The sequence below is a fragment of the Pseudoliparis swirei genome, chromosome 23, assembly GCF_029220125.1.
Source record: "Pseudoliparis swirei isolate HS2019 ecotype Mariana Trench chromosome 23, NWPU_hadal_v1, whole genome shotgun sequence".
In the NCBI taxonomy this organism is placed as follows: Eukaryota; Metazoa; Chordata; class Actinopteri; order Perciformes; family Liparidae; genus Pseudoliparis; species Pseudoliparis swirei.
Genome location: NC_079410.1, coordinates 10,930,718 through 10,946,324, shown reverse-complemented (window position 1 = coordinate 10,946,324; position 15,607 = coordinate 10,930,718). Strand labels below are relative to the sequence as shown.

Genomic DNA, 15,607 nt, shown 5'->3' with positions numbered 1-15,607 from the left:
AAAGTTTGAGCCCCACAAATGTGAATGATACCAAATGAAGTACAAATGTATGGAGCATAGCACCGTAGGCCTAGGCTACTATGTCGACAATTTGTATAAGAATGAATAAATTACAAACATCATTCAGAAGGGAAATTCCTCAAGGGAGGAGTTTCAGTGCAAGAAGCAACACTTCCTTGTCTGCAGAGTCGGATAACGAGTGAGACAAAGAGACTACGCCCGCACTGGAGAACAGGCATTGATCTACATCTGCAGCCTTCAGGTCGCAGGTAAGCGCTGACATTTATATTAACTTATTAAGGACAGAAAGCACCGCGGGTGACTCGTATTGGTCGACTGAAAGCTGGAAGACGTCTCTGTGAATGACAAAACAAAAGGCGAGACGTGATGTATACGCGCTAGAATTTGAGTAATGAAACGCGCTCGTCCCGACTTGATGAGAAGTTGCTTCTCTTGGGAACGGACACAATATTGACAGATCTCTACATCTTACGTTGCATTGCGTAAGCGTAACGTAAGTTGTGTGAGTATTTGACCAGGCCTGGTTATGTAAACTTAAAACTCTCCAAAGTTGCAGTGGTCGATTTAACACATGATTATTTGTGTTCCTTCCAGTTGCCGTTCGTTGTCATGGATGATTTTGTTCGGGATAAATTATCTGAATGGAATCTCAGCGAGTTCATAGATACATTTAAAGGTAAAGTATTATATGCATCTTTTTTAAGGCACAGATAATGTGTATAGCAATACTGACAGATCTAATCATACAAATCTAATATAACTATGAAGAATGCTGCAATGTAGTTCTGCTTGACAGACATATAGTTTAGAGACTGGGGGTTGACGACCGAGCCCTCCAAATACAAAGCCCCCCTGTAGCCTACACAGTAAATTCCCCAGTGTTAAAAATTCAGTGTCAAAGTATATTGACTTTTTCAGAGTTATTACAACACTATCAAGAGTAAATAGCCCCCATGTTGATGTAACTATTCAGAGTTAAACATGTTTGTGTAAAATATACAGTGTTAAAGTGAATTGACTGTCAGAGTCATCACAACTAAAGCCAGAGTAAAACCCCATGTCAATGACAACGTTCACTGTTACTCTGGAAAGCTCCGCCCCCTCCATCACCTTTCAAATTGAGTTTCATCACGTGCGTTTTAATTCTAGAAAGAATTTCTCTAAATTACTTTTTTATATCAAATGTTGATATTTCATTAGAAGCAACATTTTAGAATAACTCTATACTGAGTTCAAATTACACTCGAGCTGTTTTTGTGTATTGAAATATCGAATTGCAGACGGCTAACGTGACCGAGTCAACAGCTACACAGTAGAATTAACGAGTACATTAGCACTAAGCCAGTAAACATATGGGATCCCCACCCTAGTCGATCCTTAAGCAAGACACTTAGCCCTGTTTTGCTCCCTGTCCCTGTCAGTGAAATGTAATGTAAATTAACACTAAACATAACACAGGTAAGAGTTATTATTCTACACTGAGAAGTGTAGAAATAACACTACAAGTGTTATTTACATTTGACACTCGGACTCGTGTTACTCAAAATGAACACTACTCTGTGTAGAGTAAAATAATTATTCTTACCAGAGTTAACTCTAAAATGTTACTTTAACACTCTAAAGATAATTGGGACCATATGTTCACTGGCTATATGTACTCTTGTTGACACTGCCAATTGTATAGGCTACAAGTATTAGATCCTTTTGTGTTTTTGTACTCTCTAAACAGAGACAAGAATTGCCAGGATTAGTCAACACTGATTCTTACATTGCCTTAAAACTACTGCGGTCACGTGGGCCGGCATCCGGAATACTCGGTCAAGTGAGCCGCCGCTTGAAATGTAATGCACCCCTATTCATGGAGTTACGGTATGAGGGCTTGTATGGCCCAAAAGCACAGAGATTGACCCATTTCCCAGCAATAATTTCTCCATTTTTATATAACAAGTAAAAAACAACATTATTTTGGACATTATATGAAATAATATTATAGTGAAAATTAAAGGCAAAGTGAAATAAAAAGATGATATTCATAATTTTCCAATATTTGTGTTTTTTTTTAAAGCAGATTATTAAACGCGTATGGAGACGGAGATAGTTTACACGGAGATAAAGTAATGCAGACTGGGAAGAGTTTTCGGGGCGCACCGCTCAAATCCGCAGGGGCCCAGCAGAGGGCGCTCACAACACGCTCGTTAGTCCCAGTGGGAAACTAATAATACTTGTAAATGATATTAACCAAAATAAGAGTGAATAATACCAACAAAATAAGAATAAACAAGATATAAATAACATGGATTAGTAATAACAGTAATAGTTGCAAATGGAAAGTGGAAGTGGAATCATTAAATCTGCCGCAGTTTGAGATTTATTCTTCCGTGACTGAGATTCATCTGTGTTTTTAAATTGCAGGACAAGACATCGACAAAGAAAGTTTTTATTGTCTGGATGATAAAGATATCGCCGACTTGATCCCCACCGTGGGACCAAGGTCAAAATTCAAGAAGAGACTCAAGTTGTTAAAAGTAAGGTTCTGTACTGTGCACACAAGTTACACTAAAACTGTATTTATAAATTACAGGAGCACATACTTTTGTTCAAAGTTTTCATGATATATAACATGTATTAAGTTAGTCGTTCACACTTGTTTCAGCATGCGCTTGTGAAGTAAATATTACATTTAAACATGTGTTCACACTGCAGGCACTGAAAAGAAAGCATGCTGATACTCCTGAACTGTGGAGTGGAATATTTTCTCTGTCAATCTAGAAAGGAGGAATGAAATCTCTGACTCAAAATTGCCTTTATCTGTTTCATTCCTTGGACGGAGGAACATTATGACACAGCTTCTCAGGGAACTCTGTGATACAAGATTCAATGTAGTAGAAGTCACAACATGAGGCTGACGACTCTTAACCCCCGGTCAAACCAACAAAAGTGCTGAGTCTTGTTTAAATAAAGAAGTTCCCTCTCCTTTCTCTGAAAAGCATCAGTTCCTTATCTTGACCAAGACCCAAAGATCCTCTGCTTCCCCTAACCCCCATGTGGAATGCCATTGATCTTATGAGAGCTAGCTGGTCTGCTCCGTATTTTCTCACTACACTAAATAACTCTATAACTCCTGACCACCTTAGCTCCATTTTCACAGAACATGGCAGTACTATATTTTACCATTACAACTGAATACCACACCTTCAAACCAAGAGGGCCACCCTGACTTGGTCAGATCTGTGATCCCACTTCCAAACTAAAATATCTCCCATCCACTTTCTTACAATGAAGTAGATGAAAAGATTGATACAACAATGTTGTTATATGACCGCCAATTCATAAAAATGTCTCATTAACAATAACAGCGTGTGCTGGAGTTGTAACATTTATTCACTTTTATGGATTTGCAACTATTTTCTTTCGTCACCAGAAGGAACAAAAAACAGGAAATCCCGAAGTCGTTGATTCGTCTGCTCAAGTAAGTTGAATAAAGTTTCAATCACGAAGGTATCATAAGTCATTTATTACAATAGTACAGATCATATTGTCAAAGTCCGCTCCAACCTTTACATGGTCACTCGTATTGATTTAAGACACACATGTTCATGTTCACCCTCAGGCTTGTGCGTCCACCAGTGACAGAAGTAATCAAGGTGAGATAAACGTTCTCTTATTGATCACGTGCATTGTTCATTTAAGTTTTTAAGGTCGTAATATCTTGCTTTGACGAAACCACTCTACTAAGACTGTAAACAACACATTATTCTTCCCCTTTTTTTCAACAAAAATGACCCACTAAGGGAAGAGAAGGTCGGGTCTTCAGGGTGAGTCCAGCCAATGGCAATCCTCAAACAAAAGACCACGATTTGACACAGAACCAGGATCATACAAAGCAGGTATTTATAATACTTACAAAGCAAATGTCTGTTTATATATCGTAGCCACAGAAAATACTCTCATCTGGTGCTGTTTGTAATCCTGTCACACAACCCCAATGCATATATGCAGGTATCCATAGTAACACTGCGTATGCTTCAATTTAAATAGGCCTTTACCGTTATGATGCTTTGAACCCAGACCGTGGTTTATCATGTGCTAATCTGCCACGTATAAGCATGATAAATAAACCTGGCAGAGAAAGTTCCTCTCACGCTTTACCTTCTTCTCCTCATTGTGCGTTACCGCTTACTTGATACGCTGATTCATGGTTCCTGCTGAAAATGTCTTTACTTTCATTTTGACAGAGGAAATACTACTGTCTGACGTGAAAAACATCATGAATTTTGTTCATCAGAAAATTCCTCAACAAGACAACAAGCTCAACAACTTCCTGAGGTAAGTTTTAAGTTTATCAAATTGTCCATATTAATATATTATATGCGCCTGGTTCCACTCCTGACCGGGGGCCAGTTTTACGAAGACAGATTTAAGACTTTAAGGTTTTGAGCCTTGCATCATGGGTTCAAAAAAAACCTTAATTTACCAAAAATACACAGCAAATTACTTTTGGTACAGTATGCTGTAGAGGGCTGTTCGTAGACTGGTCTCCTTCTGATTTGACACATTCTTTCAATATTTTAATGTTTTTGACATTATTTAATTAACCCACACTTAAACTCTTGTACAACAGGAGAAAAATCAATGACTTGGAGACGGACAAGAGGGAGGTGGTCGGTGTCTTTGGCAGAACCGGGGCTGGAAAGAGCTATTTGATCAATGCCGTCATTGGAGAGAGGAATCTCTTGCCCAGTGGAAGCGTCAATGCATGTACCTCGGTCATGATTAAAGTGGAGGCTAATGAGCAGAACTCAAAGTATGAGGCAGACATTGAGTTCATAACGAAAGAGGTAAACTATGATGCATATGTGTGTTGACTTGAAGCTATTTAAAAAGGTATGATGTGGCTGAAATAATACAGTTGTTGATTATACAGCATGTCATTTAATGTAACAAAGTTAAAGGTATTTTTTTATTTTGTATTTAGGAATGGGAAGAGGAGTTATGGTTCTCTAAAAATTTCCTTCGGGAAAGTGCGGATCGGGGAAGAGATGAGGATGAAGAGAAGGATCGTAAAGACATTGTGGAAAAGCTGTCAGTGCTGTATGGAGAAGACTGGGAAAACAAATCTCCTGAAGAGCTCATGGATGGCAAATATTTCAAAGAGATCCCAGAATTTCTGCTGTCCAAGAGGAAGATGTTGACAGGCCAAACAGTAAGTAGGAGTCAAAATCTTCATAAGAAGCCTTTTTGTATGCCTGATGTGGTGGAAATTAGTGTTCCTTTACCTTGTGAGAAATCAAAAGTAGTACATAACACTTTATTATTGTAACACGTTTACAAGTAATCAACCAAGCGCTAAATACAAACAAGTCATGAAAACATTCAGCTGAATGGAGCAGAATCCCTGAGCTCAAGACCGTCAGAAATAACTGCTGCCTCCTCAGTGCAAGACTGCATCCTTTAAAGTTTAAACGATCTCAGAGACAATCCACATTCTCAAAGTCCATCTGTTTCATGTAAAGAGGAAGTTGAGACCCCCGAAGGCTCTGTTTATTCTGCACCCCCTCTACCGAGTGACCATTTGAGTGACCTTTTCACGTGACCCCACAGGATTAGATTAACCCCCATAAACATTCCAGGAGAGAGAACTGTTAAACACATTTCCTCCTCCGACACCTGACAGTGACATATTATTTAATTGATATAATATGCAAGTTTAGAATAAAATCAGTCTGTGAAATGTTCCACTCAAGTGGCCTTGATCCACCGTCCTCTATAACTACACGCTTGTATCAAATTGACACTTTAGAGAGAAAAAAGTGTGTCTACCAGCAACTAATTACATTTAAACAACTGTTTTGACTAAATCCAATGAGGATTATTCCTCCATTTTTATGACTAAACAGTTTACCTTAAGATAAAATGTATTATTAAATCTCAAATTTGCTTTTGTTCACATCTTACTGGACAACTGTGTCAAACCTTCTGGTAACAATAATAGTAATTATTTTATCCCATTTGGTAACCTTACTTCCCAGCAGGTAAACATGACTTATGGAGTACCACAGGGATCAGTACTTGACCCCCTTCTTTTACGGTTCATTCATGATCCTTTTGTTATTTTAATGATAGGGTTTCTGTTCTAATTCCTTTGTGACATTTTTAAAGCAGTTAGAAGTTAGAGTCTGTACATATAAATTAATTGGCCTACGTTGCTTTAATCTCATTCTATTATGTATTGCAGGCTGAAGGGCTATCTGAAAAATGTGTCATATACACAAAAAGCAAATCAAAAGATGAAAAAGTAAAAGCAAAGAGGTGGTATTGGCCTCTTGTGAAGTGTGTGACTATCAGGGTGCCAAATAATGATCTCCTGAAGCACGTCACACTTGTGGATCTTCCTGGAAATGGGGATCGTAACAAGAGCAGAGACAAGATGTGGAAAACGGTAATTTATCACATGCAATGCTGTTTATTTTATTACTGTGTCATCTGAAAACTGTGACATTGTGTTATTACAAAGTACTGATACCCATCATCATAACTTGCTGTCCTGTCCCTTCAGATCGTTGGAAGTTGTTCCACTGTGTGGATCGTGACTGAGATAAACCGCGCTGCATCGGAGCCTGAAGCCTGGGAGATACTGAAAAGTGCCTGTAGCTTCATGGGAAACGCTGGCCAGTGTCGGCAGATTCACTTCATCTGCTCCAAGTCTGATGAATCAAGTAATGATCCAGCCCGTCCGTAAGTGATTTAAGATGTCAAAAGTACATAGGCATGTATATTAAAGTCACTGTGATGTCATTTTGCCTTTTTTTCTGGACGCAAAAAACTTTGAATTTGAGGTTTCAGTTCTCCAAATACTGTACGATGTGCCAATTAATGCAGTTATGTTTTATTTAGTTCAACTGATGTCCGTGCTTTCATTTTGGAAAGAAACCAAGAAGCCAAGAAAGAAGTGAGAAACGAATTCAGAAAACTAAACGAGGTTACGGTGAGTTGAATAGACTGACAGAAATTAAAACAGTTTCTACAACTACAAACATGCATTAACATCTAAACATTTCTTTTTCAGAAATATTTCAGTGATGGAAGTTTCAAAGTGTTCACAGTGAGTTCCTTCGAGTTTCTTCGAAAGACAGTCCTAGATCCAGATGAAACTGGTAGGTGAAGTCTCCAAATATGATTTGATATCTATGATATCAAATTGATTAAGTTGAACAAAACAAACCAGAATGACTAATTATATTATGGCATTTAAATGTAATTATGTTGAGTAACTGTAAGATGCAAACTGCATTTTCTTTTACAGAAATACCTGAACTTCAGGAATTTCTGCAGGGTCTCAATGACTGTCACTCAGTGACATTAAACTATGTGAAAGGAGCTCTCGGGATTCTCTCTCTGATTCAAGGGGCCAGCCGTAGAGATGGGGTAAGATCAAGTCATGACATTTATTTCTTTGTATTCTTTCTTTGTCTTTAATCATCATTAAAATTGAAAGAAAATAATGTGAAAACATGGTAAAGTCAAAGATAGACTAAAGTCACCAATACATATATTTTTGCAATCAAGATAATTCTTTTCCATAATTTGTGTCGTTTCAGAGGGGCTGCAAAATGACAGTAATTAAAAATGTGTATATACATGTGAATAAATAGCAGTGCAGAAATGGTCAACAGTGGAAATGTAAACAAACAGCAAACCAAAAGCCAATGGTGCAAGTGACTATATTTAGACATTTAAGGTGCAGGGTGATTGGGGGAGGGTGTGGAGAGGATGGCGATGATGGAAGGGAGGAGGGGATTGGGATAGGGGGGGCTGTCAGCGTGATGCAGAGATCGTGGTTCATATCAATGTGAATAAATAGCAGTTTTGTTACATTGCTTTAAATACTGAATGTGTTGTTTCTTTCAGGTTGACATAAAGACAGCTGTCTGCACAGAGCTTGAACAAAAGATGAAGGATGCACTTCAAAAAGTCGTAAACTCAATGGAAGAGACTCAACAGGCTTTTAAAGAATGCCTCAGTGAGGGAGTTAGGAAATCTGAAAGTTCATGGGAAACAAACTTGACATCGGTCATAAAGCCTGAAGTACGTATTTGAATTATAACTACATAATTACAACAGATTTTGCACTTCATATGAATGTCTTAAAATGTTTTCTCTTGTCTGTTTTGTTTCAGAACATGTCAGGTCGTGGTTTCCACCGGACACTGAAGTGCATAGTACAGCACGATGGCGCCTACAAACCAACAAAGGGGAAACTAATAAACCTCAATATGAAGTTATCTTCATGCCTGACTAAGAGCATTGATGACAAATTCAAGAAAACCTTCCCGTAAGAAATGACTCAATGAAAGCTGTGCTGGCTAATTTGAAACTATGGAAAATGTTTACAAATGATGTGATATAATACATACATACAAACTACATCATTGAAATGCAAACTTGTTAATGCTGCGTTTATGACATTTTTTTATTTGTTCACATGTTTCAGAAATGAAGGAGAATGTGGACAATTCAACAGAGTCCTCGATTTGTTTTCACTTAACACGAAGACGATGAGAAAGAACAGAAAGTACAAAGATGTCAAACTGCAACTGATGTTTCTCAGCACAGAGGTAAAAGAAGACAAGAGGACCATTAGTCACCAACATTATCAGATTGAATACTTTGCTCCATTTCAGGTCAAATCTGGGGGGTGGGGGGGGGGGGGGGGTTACCAGATGAGCCCTATCTCTATATAATATCTTGATTTTATTTAAAATATGTTGAACTATGATTCATATTCTCTCTCTTAGGAAGACAAGATAAAATCAAAACTCAACAAAATCATCCGCGATCGTAAGAAAACGATCTACAGCAGTCTGACGACAACAATTGAGACGAGCATGCAGGAATGCTATGACGGTACGACATCATGACACATAAAGCCTGTCCATGTAAAAATGCACATCTTTCATTGTAATTTTGCAAAATGTAATTATAATAAAATGTAATTCACTGAAGTTTTTCTGTATTTTTGTAGTTGCAAAACTAATTGAAGGAGACGGCAGTCTGAAAAGGATGAGGCACGCTATTGAGACGCACATACTTGGGTCAAAGGACGTCATGTTTCAGAAAGCTAAAGATGTTATGTTGAACCAGCTGAGAGACTTGATGGTTTGTAACATTTTATAATAATTCATACGATGAGGTTTTATTGAAACATGTTGTGATTTTTATCTTTATCTACAATTCTAGGCCATCATATATATAATCAAGTGGAATATACATATTTTTGAATGCTGCTTAAATTACTGAATCACTGGAGGCCCTTTCACAAACTCAGCTATTGTTATTGGTGTAATACATATTTTGGCTGTGACTAATGCTGAGTTGTATCCTGATTTAGAGAGAAATCCTTAAGGACCTGGAAAAAACAATGCAGGAATCAATCGAACTGTCGCTCAAGACAGATGGCGTCTCAATCCCAGGTAAAGACAACGAAACAACGTAGAAACATGATAATGACTAAACATATTTTATTGAAATTAACACGTCAACACATTTTAAATACTGTAATTAATAGTGAACTTGATGTTTTCTGGGGGTTTTAGATGTTGAGAATGAGCTTGAGATGGTGAAGAACCACTACAAAGAACTGATGCAAGGTCCAGATGAAGAACCACTCATTTGGTAAAACTGCTGTTAAAGTAATCACAATAATTGAGCTGTTCTGAATAATGCTAACGATGCTTTTTAATTACAGTACCAACTGACGAGCCCTGCGTGTGTGCTGATTAGAGACGTGAGGCCTCTGGATTTGGTCTCAACCCTTTGTCAAGTCATCATATTCTCTTTAAGTGATTTCTTTACATGTACTATTTTTGCAGAAAGATTGCATATGTTCAATATCCGCGAGGGTAATTTGAGCTTTTAATTGATTACAGTTCAAATGCAGACAAACTGTGTGGGGGGTAAGAGCGGGATGTACTGCAGCAAAGGTCCCCAGTCGGATTCGAACCAGGTACATTGTGGTTTACACGGTACAGATCTTTGTTACCAGTCCATCATCATGTCGCAGATACATTTTGGTTTTAATGACAAAAAGAAAGTCTTCTTTTTGAGTATATTTTAAACTTTTAATCGTAGTTTAGTATTGGTTGATTGGGATTGAAATTCCAATGATTTTATCGTTGTTTAACATACATCCTGAACCTTGATCACAATATGTTGGATTTGACAAAGAATTTCGCCTGTTAAAAGAATGATCTGATCTTTATTACTGCAAAATTATGTTATCTTTGTGTGTGAATCCATTCATCACAAATTGGATATAACTAGATGTTAGTAATAAATCAGCCATGGTTTCTTATTATTTACTGAAAGATTGTTGTGTTTTAATCGACACTGATATGCAATCTAAATGCCTTTAACGTATCTGACATGGCATACGGTCCAATAAAGTTCACTTTCAAAGTGCCACATGTTCTTTAGCTTCTTTGTCATTTCTTTTGTAAAAGTATCTGAAGGCTAAGAAGCCCACAACTAAATGAAATGTCATTAAACTATAGACAGCACTGCATCATGAGATATTTACAATCATTGTTGAAAAATACTGCGTAAAAAGTTTGATCCAATATTGTGTTGATGTTTTGGTTGTGAACTATATATGGATCTTGATGTGAGAAATCTAAAAAGAAGCAACAGTGGTTAAAGCCTTTTATTTGTGTGTTTATCTTTTTTCTTTTTTTGTGTGTTTTGAAAATTATTACCTTTTTATCCTGTTTTGTATCATTCAACTTCTGTAACTTTTAATCCTCATTTTATTGTAAAAACCCAATAAAACTTGAATGTATTTCATACATTCCAACCAAAGTGCAGTCACAAACAACACTGGAACAATCATGACACCTGCTTCGACAGCCAGGACTATGTGGCCCAAGAGAAATAATGGGTTGTTTATTACTTTTAACATGCATAGCAGCAATTGCAATGTTATTGATTCATCATGACGGTGTACCACTGACAGAGAATAATTCTACTAGAATTGCACAGCTGACAGACGCAGCTCCCATAACACCTCCTCTCTCTACAGATAGCCATACACGACAGAAACGCGTAGACACTCCATGGAAGCCATGGTGGTTGGAAGAGGACACACTTACCTTCTATCAAGAACATACTTCTTGGTGGGCTTTCTTACTATTCTCATTGTTTTACTGGCTTTTGGGGTATTATTGTGCATCTACACGTGTACGTTGACATGTGTAAAAACGCTAATGTACGGATGAAGTTGGACGCTGTGTCAAATTAGATCTACAGTACATGATGCTGATTTGCATTCACTGAGCTGGATACTTTCTCCATCATTCACTTCACAACGATCAAACGTAGACTATGATGATCAGGCACTTGCACAGACATTTTGGTGGGCAGGTGCTCAAACCCAAAAAAAGGGCACCCAATGCCACAAAAAGAATTCTGCCAGAGTTGAAGCATTTGCATCAATACACTGATGACGCTGTCCTCGACCTGCGTTTCCTCTGGGCAGCATCAGACCACTAGCTTACATTTTCTTTTTGAATAAAGATGAATTATTATATATAGCAACAGTACAAGCGTTCTGATTGGCTAATGGGTCGTCATGCCAGCCACGTATTGCCCTCCTCGCTGGTCTGATACGGATCCGTATTGCCCTCTTACGTCATTTTCAAAATGAGCGATATTGATAGACATCAACAGACATCCCTCTGAACAATACCAGAGAGGCCTTTTGATATTTTTTTCAGTCTGACCACGCAAATCCTAGACTAGCCCCTGTTAAATAGAACGGAATAAGAATGCACTCTCTCTCTCTCTCTCTCTCTTTCTTCTCTCTCCTCTCTCTATTATCTAAACATAACTAAAGTCAGTAAACAGCTGCAAGGCTTTGAAATCATGGATTTCGTGAGTTTTTGTTTGTTTATTTTTTTAGGAAACGTCGGATCAGTTGTGACGTCATGTTTTCAGCAGCGCTAATGTTGCGGTTGATTTATCACAAAACAACGTCAGGGGACAAACACCGTCAGGACCTGTGTGTCTGATGCTGCGGGTCAGAGGAGAAGGAGGTGCAGCCGTTTGGTGGTGCGAGGAGCACTGCGCGGAGGAGGAAGTGGAGGAGGAGGAGGAGGGAGGGAGGGGGGCACGTGAGCTCGTGAGCGCCGCGGAGCATGTCGGGGCGAAGTTCTCAGATAAATGCCCCGTCGGATATTAAAACACATTTGCGGGGACTTGATGACAGAAAGAGTAACTTTTATTCTTAAATACTGATGAATAAAAAAAGTGGCTCCAGCAAAAAGGGCACTTTACTCATCCAGGGCAAAAGGGCTGGTGCTTGAGCACCACGAGGGCTCTATCTGTGCACGTGCCTGATGATGATGACTTCAACGACAACTCTGACGATGGTATGTGATATGATATGTGTAAAGACTAAATTCCCCCATTGTAATTAGTATACTGTAGCAATAGTTTCCCTTTGTGTTAGCAATATGAAAACACAACTTGAATCTAAGTGAATTGTTGTGTTCAATTTGAGAAACATTTACAGCTATGACTATTTTTATGTTTATGATCAAAAGGGAGGAATGTAATGGTACATTTTATATTCTTAGTTGTATTTTATCTTTCGATTTGTGAAGTGACTTACAAACCTCTCTATGCAAATCATCTTCTCGTCACGGGTAGGGTGGGGCAAAAACATATTTTAAATCCTCTGCCACCAATTTGTCGAGGTCAAGGATTCACCAGGAGTACGGCGGAATCAGACGAAGAGAGGAGCTTCTAAGTTTAAACACACTACGTTTATTCAACAGCAAACAGAATATAGGAAAACAAGCTACTACAAGCTGATCAAGCTCGGACCTAAACGCTCGGTACTCTTAAGGAGCCGGAGTCGAAAAGGATGCCGGAGCTACCTGAAGCAGTGGCGTAAATAGTTCTGGAGAGCCTCTGTGATTGGCTGTCTATTGTTGGAGGCGGCGCTTGGTTTAGACTTTGTGCGAGCCTCATTGGAGCACTTTGAAGTCCTTCCCTCTTATGGCTCACGGGTTCCTCCTCTCGTCCGTCCTTCAGCGTGGGCAAAATGTGCGCGTAAGCGATAGCTACCGTTAGGACAAGTTTGTATCATGCAGCTGATAATCAGGAACTAGGAGGTTGCATCCTTGTTCCTCTTTTCTGGCTGATGTTCCTCTAATGTAAAGAATGACCCTGTATCTTACTCAACGAGCCCCTCGGTACCTTCCATATATGGACCTGTCAGATCTTAGCCCCTATGTGCCCTCCATGTATGGACCCCGACCCTTACGTCCTTTTCCCTTATTTTCTCAGAAGAGGATGTACTCTCCTTTCACATCCTTCTTTCTCAGAGAGGCCCTCTTTTCACACCTACAAGTTGTGAACACCTTATTGCATCCATAAGCAAAATGTAAACATTTTAGACATACATTTCCTTCTCCTGGGCCCAGGAGAAGGAATTTCTCTATTTCTCTATTTTGTTTTTCCGAACCTTAGCCCGTATCTCCCTGTCATAATTTTTACAACTTCGTTTCTTGTGGGCTTCTATTCTTAGTAGTTCGTTCATAGCTTCTAGGGGGTTCGGGCGCAAGGGCGTATGGTACCAGCGCCTCATTTCTAGTGACCATTGGACGATACTGGGATGACCCGGGGGATACTTTGGACAATTTGAATACAGGACATCTTCTCCTAACCTTAGTTCCAGATAGATCTTGTATCCTCGATACCCTGTTCCGCCTGCCGTGAGATCTCCTTGCTGACTTTCGCATGAGAGGATGTCAATTCCAGTAGTCACCGTAAATGGTCCGAGTGGAAACGTGATTTTGTTTGCTCGTATCACAGCAAATCTGTGGACCCCAGTGGGAGAAGGCCAGATACTGGGTTGGTCGGTGTCTTCGAAATCCTTTATATTGAGGTCCCATCAGGCGCCTAAATTCCTATAATATTTACTCATTTCTTAAGAGTCTGGGTCTTTCACCCTAACAATCCTTTTTCCTATGTTGCGGATTGGCACTCCGATGTAGGAGGGGACCGTCCACGTCCCACCCTCTTGGAAGCAGGCTGAGGGCACAGGGTATGATCCCATTGGTGTTTGGTAAGGCTTCTTTGGGTTGTGGTTGCCACATGTTTCGCACTCATCACAGTGTAGGTTCACCATGCTTTCCATGTGAGGGTGCCACCACAGGAATGTCATGTTTTTCAGAGTTCTTTTCTTTCCTTCGTGGGTCTTTCCATGTGCGTCTTTGATCAGTATTTGGCACAATTCTGCTGGGGCCACAATTCTTCCATCTGCACTCCTCCATAGCTCTTCTTTTGAGCTTTTGTCTTGTTTGGCTCCTCCTCGCCTCCATTCGGACCATTCGTATGGTCCAGCTTTCTGTTGTACTTCGGCGATGTGCGAGGGGGTAAGTTCCATTTGCTGTGGCTTGGAGGGTCTGATGGTGTGTTCACTACCTGGTAAGTTTTGAATGTATGTATTTGCTTTTATTCTCGCTATTTGTTGTACTTTACTATGAACCAACCGCCGGCATATGTGTTTCATGGCAGAGGAGATCTGCCGCCGTAGGTGGAAAAGTCTCAGAGACACGTATCAAATAGAGAAGAAGAGAGAGATCAGAGAGAAGCGCAGTGGGAGTGCAGCTCAGTCCACTAAAAAGTGGAAGTACTCTGCGGTCCTGTGGTTCCTCGACCCATTTATTACTCCGCCCCCGACGCGTCTGGTGTGAACACACTTTTTTCGACGTGCGTCGAGACTGCTGCGTCAGACGCGTCGAGAATTTTTTCGACGCGTCCGGTGTGAACGCACCATTAGAGTCATTTGTTGCGGGGTGTAGCCTCCAGCTTCCTTTGCTGCTGCATCTGCTGCATCATTTCCTCTGCTTACAGTGCTGTTGGCATATTTGTCATGTCCTTTACACTTCATTATTGCCACTTCTTTCGGGAGCATTACAGCTTCCAATAGTTGCTCCATGTGTTGTCGATGTTTGATTGGTTGGTCCCCTGATGTAGTGAATTGTCTTCTGATCCATGAGGGGCCATCAATGTGCACAGCTCCATGTGCATAGGCTGAGTCGGTGTAGATGTTCGCTCTTTTTCCTTCTGCAAGCTTCAGAGCTTGTGTGAGTGCCATTACTTCTGCTAATTGTGCACTTGCTGGTTGTGGGATGATTTCTGCCTTTCTGGTGATATGTGACTCATTGTTTAGTGGTTGTACCACAGCATAGGATGCTATGTTGCCTTTTTCTCCTTTGTAGCAACATCCATCGCTGAATAGCCACATCTCTGGGTGTTCTAGTGGGTCATTTTGTAGGTCCACTCGTAGTTTGTTTTCTTGAATGTTTTTTTCTTCGCATTTGTGGGGTTCTCCTTCTTCTGTGATTTGCCATGTTTATGCCACCGGGGGCGTAGGAGACATGCGGCGCGGTGCAGATTTTCTGGAGTTTTGTTCGTCTGGCCGCGCTGAATGTGAATTCTTTACTCATCAAAAAGGCGGATACTCCGTGGTTCGTGTGTATCTCCAATGGATGTCCCATCACCATGTGCGCTGTTTTCTCAA

The 15,607-nt window shown here is 39.8% G+C and overlaps 1 protein-coding gene across 4 annotated transcripts in view; it reads left to right on the top strand.

The window, feature by feature from the left end:
• Window positions 1–219: 219 nt before the first annotated feature.
• LOC130188098 (nuclear GTPase SLIP-GC-like) overlaps window positions 220–15,607 on the top strand; it is a 63,659-nt gene continuing 48,271 nt past the window's right edge. Inside the window, exons 1-22 of one of the 4 annotated variants that reach the window (XM_056406183.1) lie at window positions 220–269; window positions 616–697; window positions 2,434–2,546; window positions 3,443–3,490; window positions 3,632–3,665; window positions 3,813–3,908; window positions 4,257–4,347; window positions 4,643–4,859; window positions 4,997–5,224; window positions 6,257–6,460; window positions 6,578–6,756; window positions 6,916–7,006; window positions 7,088–7,175; window positions 7,325–7,446; window positions 7,930–8,106; window positions 8,199–8,353; window positions 8,513–8,636; window positions 8,817–8,925; window positions 9,044–9,177; window positions 9,410–9,491; window positions 9,615–9,693; window positions 9,767–10,875. In XM_056406183.1, coding sequence (XP_056262158.1) covers window positions 631–697; window positions 2,434–2,546; window positions 3,443–3,490; window positions 3,632–3,665; window positions 3,813–3,908; window positions 4,257–4,347; window positions 4,643–4,859; window positions 4,997–5,224; window positions 6,257–6,460; window positions 6,578–6,756; window positions 6,916–7,006; window positions 7,088–7,175; window positions 7,325–7,446; window positions 7,930–8,106; window positions 8,199–8,353; window positions 8,513–8,636; window positions 8,817–8,925; window positions 9,044–9,177; window positions 9,410–9,491; window positions 9,615–9,693; window positions 9,767–9,776 — 2,448 coding nt within the window. In that variant the 5' untranslated portion in view covers window positions 220–269; window positions 616–630 and the 3' untranslated portion in view covers window positions 9,777–10,875. Of the gene's footprint in view, window positions 270–502; window positions 524–615; window positions 698–2,433; window positions 2,547–3,442; window positions 3,491–3,631; window positions 3,666–3,812; window positions 3,909–4,256; window positions 4,348–4,642; window positions 4,860–4,996; window positions 5,225–6,256; window positions 6,461–6,577; window positions 6,757–6,915; window positions 7,007–7,087; window positions 7,176–7,324; window positions 7,447–7,929; window positions 8,107–8,198; window positions 8,354–8,512; window positions 8,637–8,816; window positions 8,926–9,043; window positions 9,178–9,409; window positions 9,492–9,614; window positions 9,694–9,766; window positions 10,876–15,607 lie in introns of those variants that run through there. The other 3 variants (XM_056406184.1, XM_056406185.1, XM_056406186.1) reach the window with 3 other exon arrangements.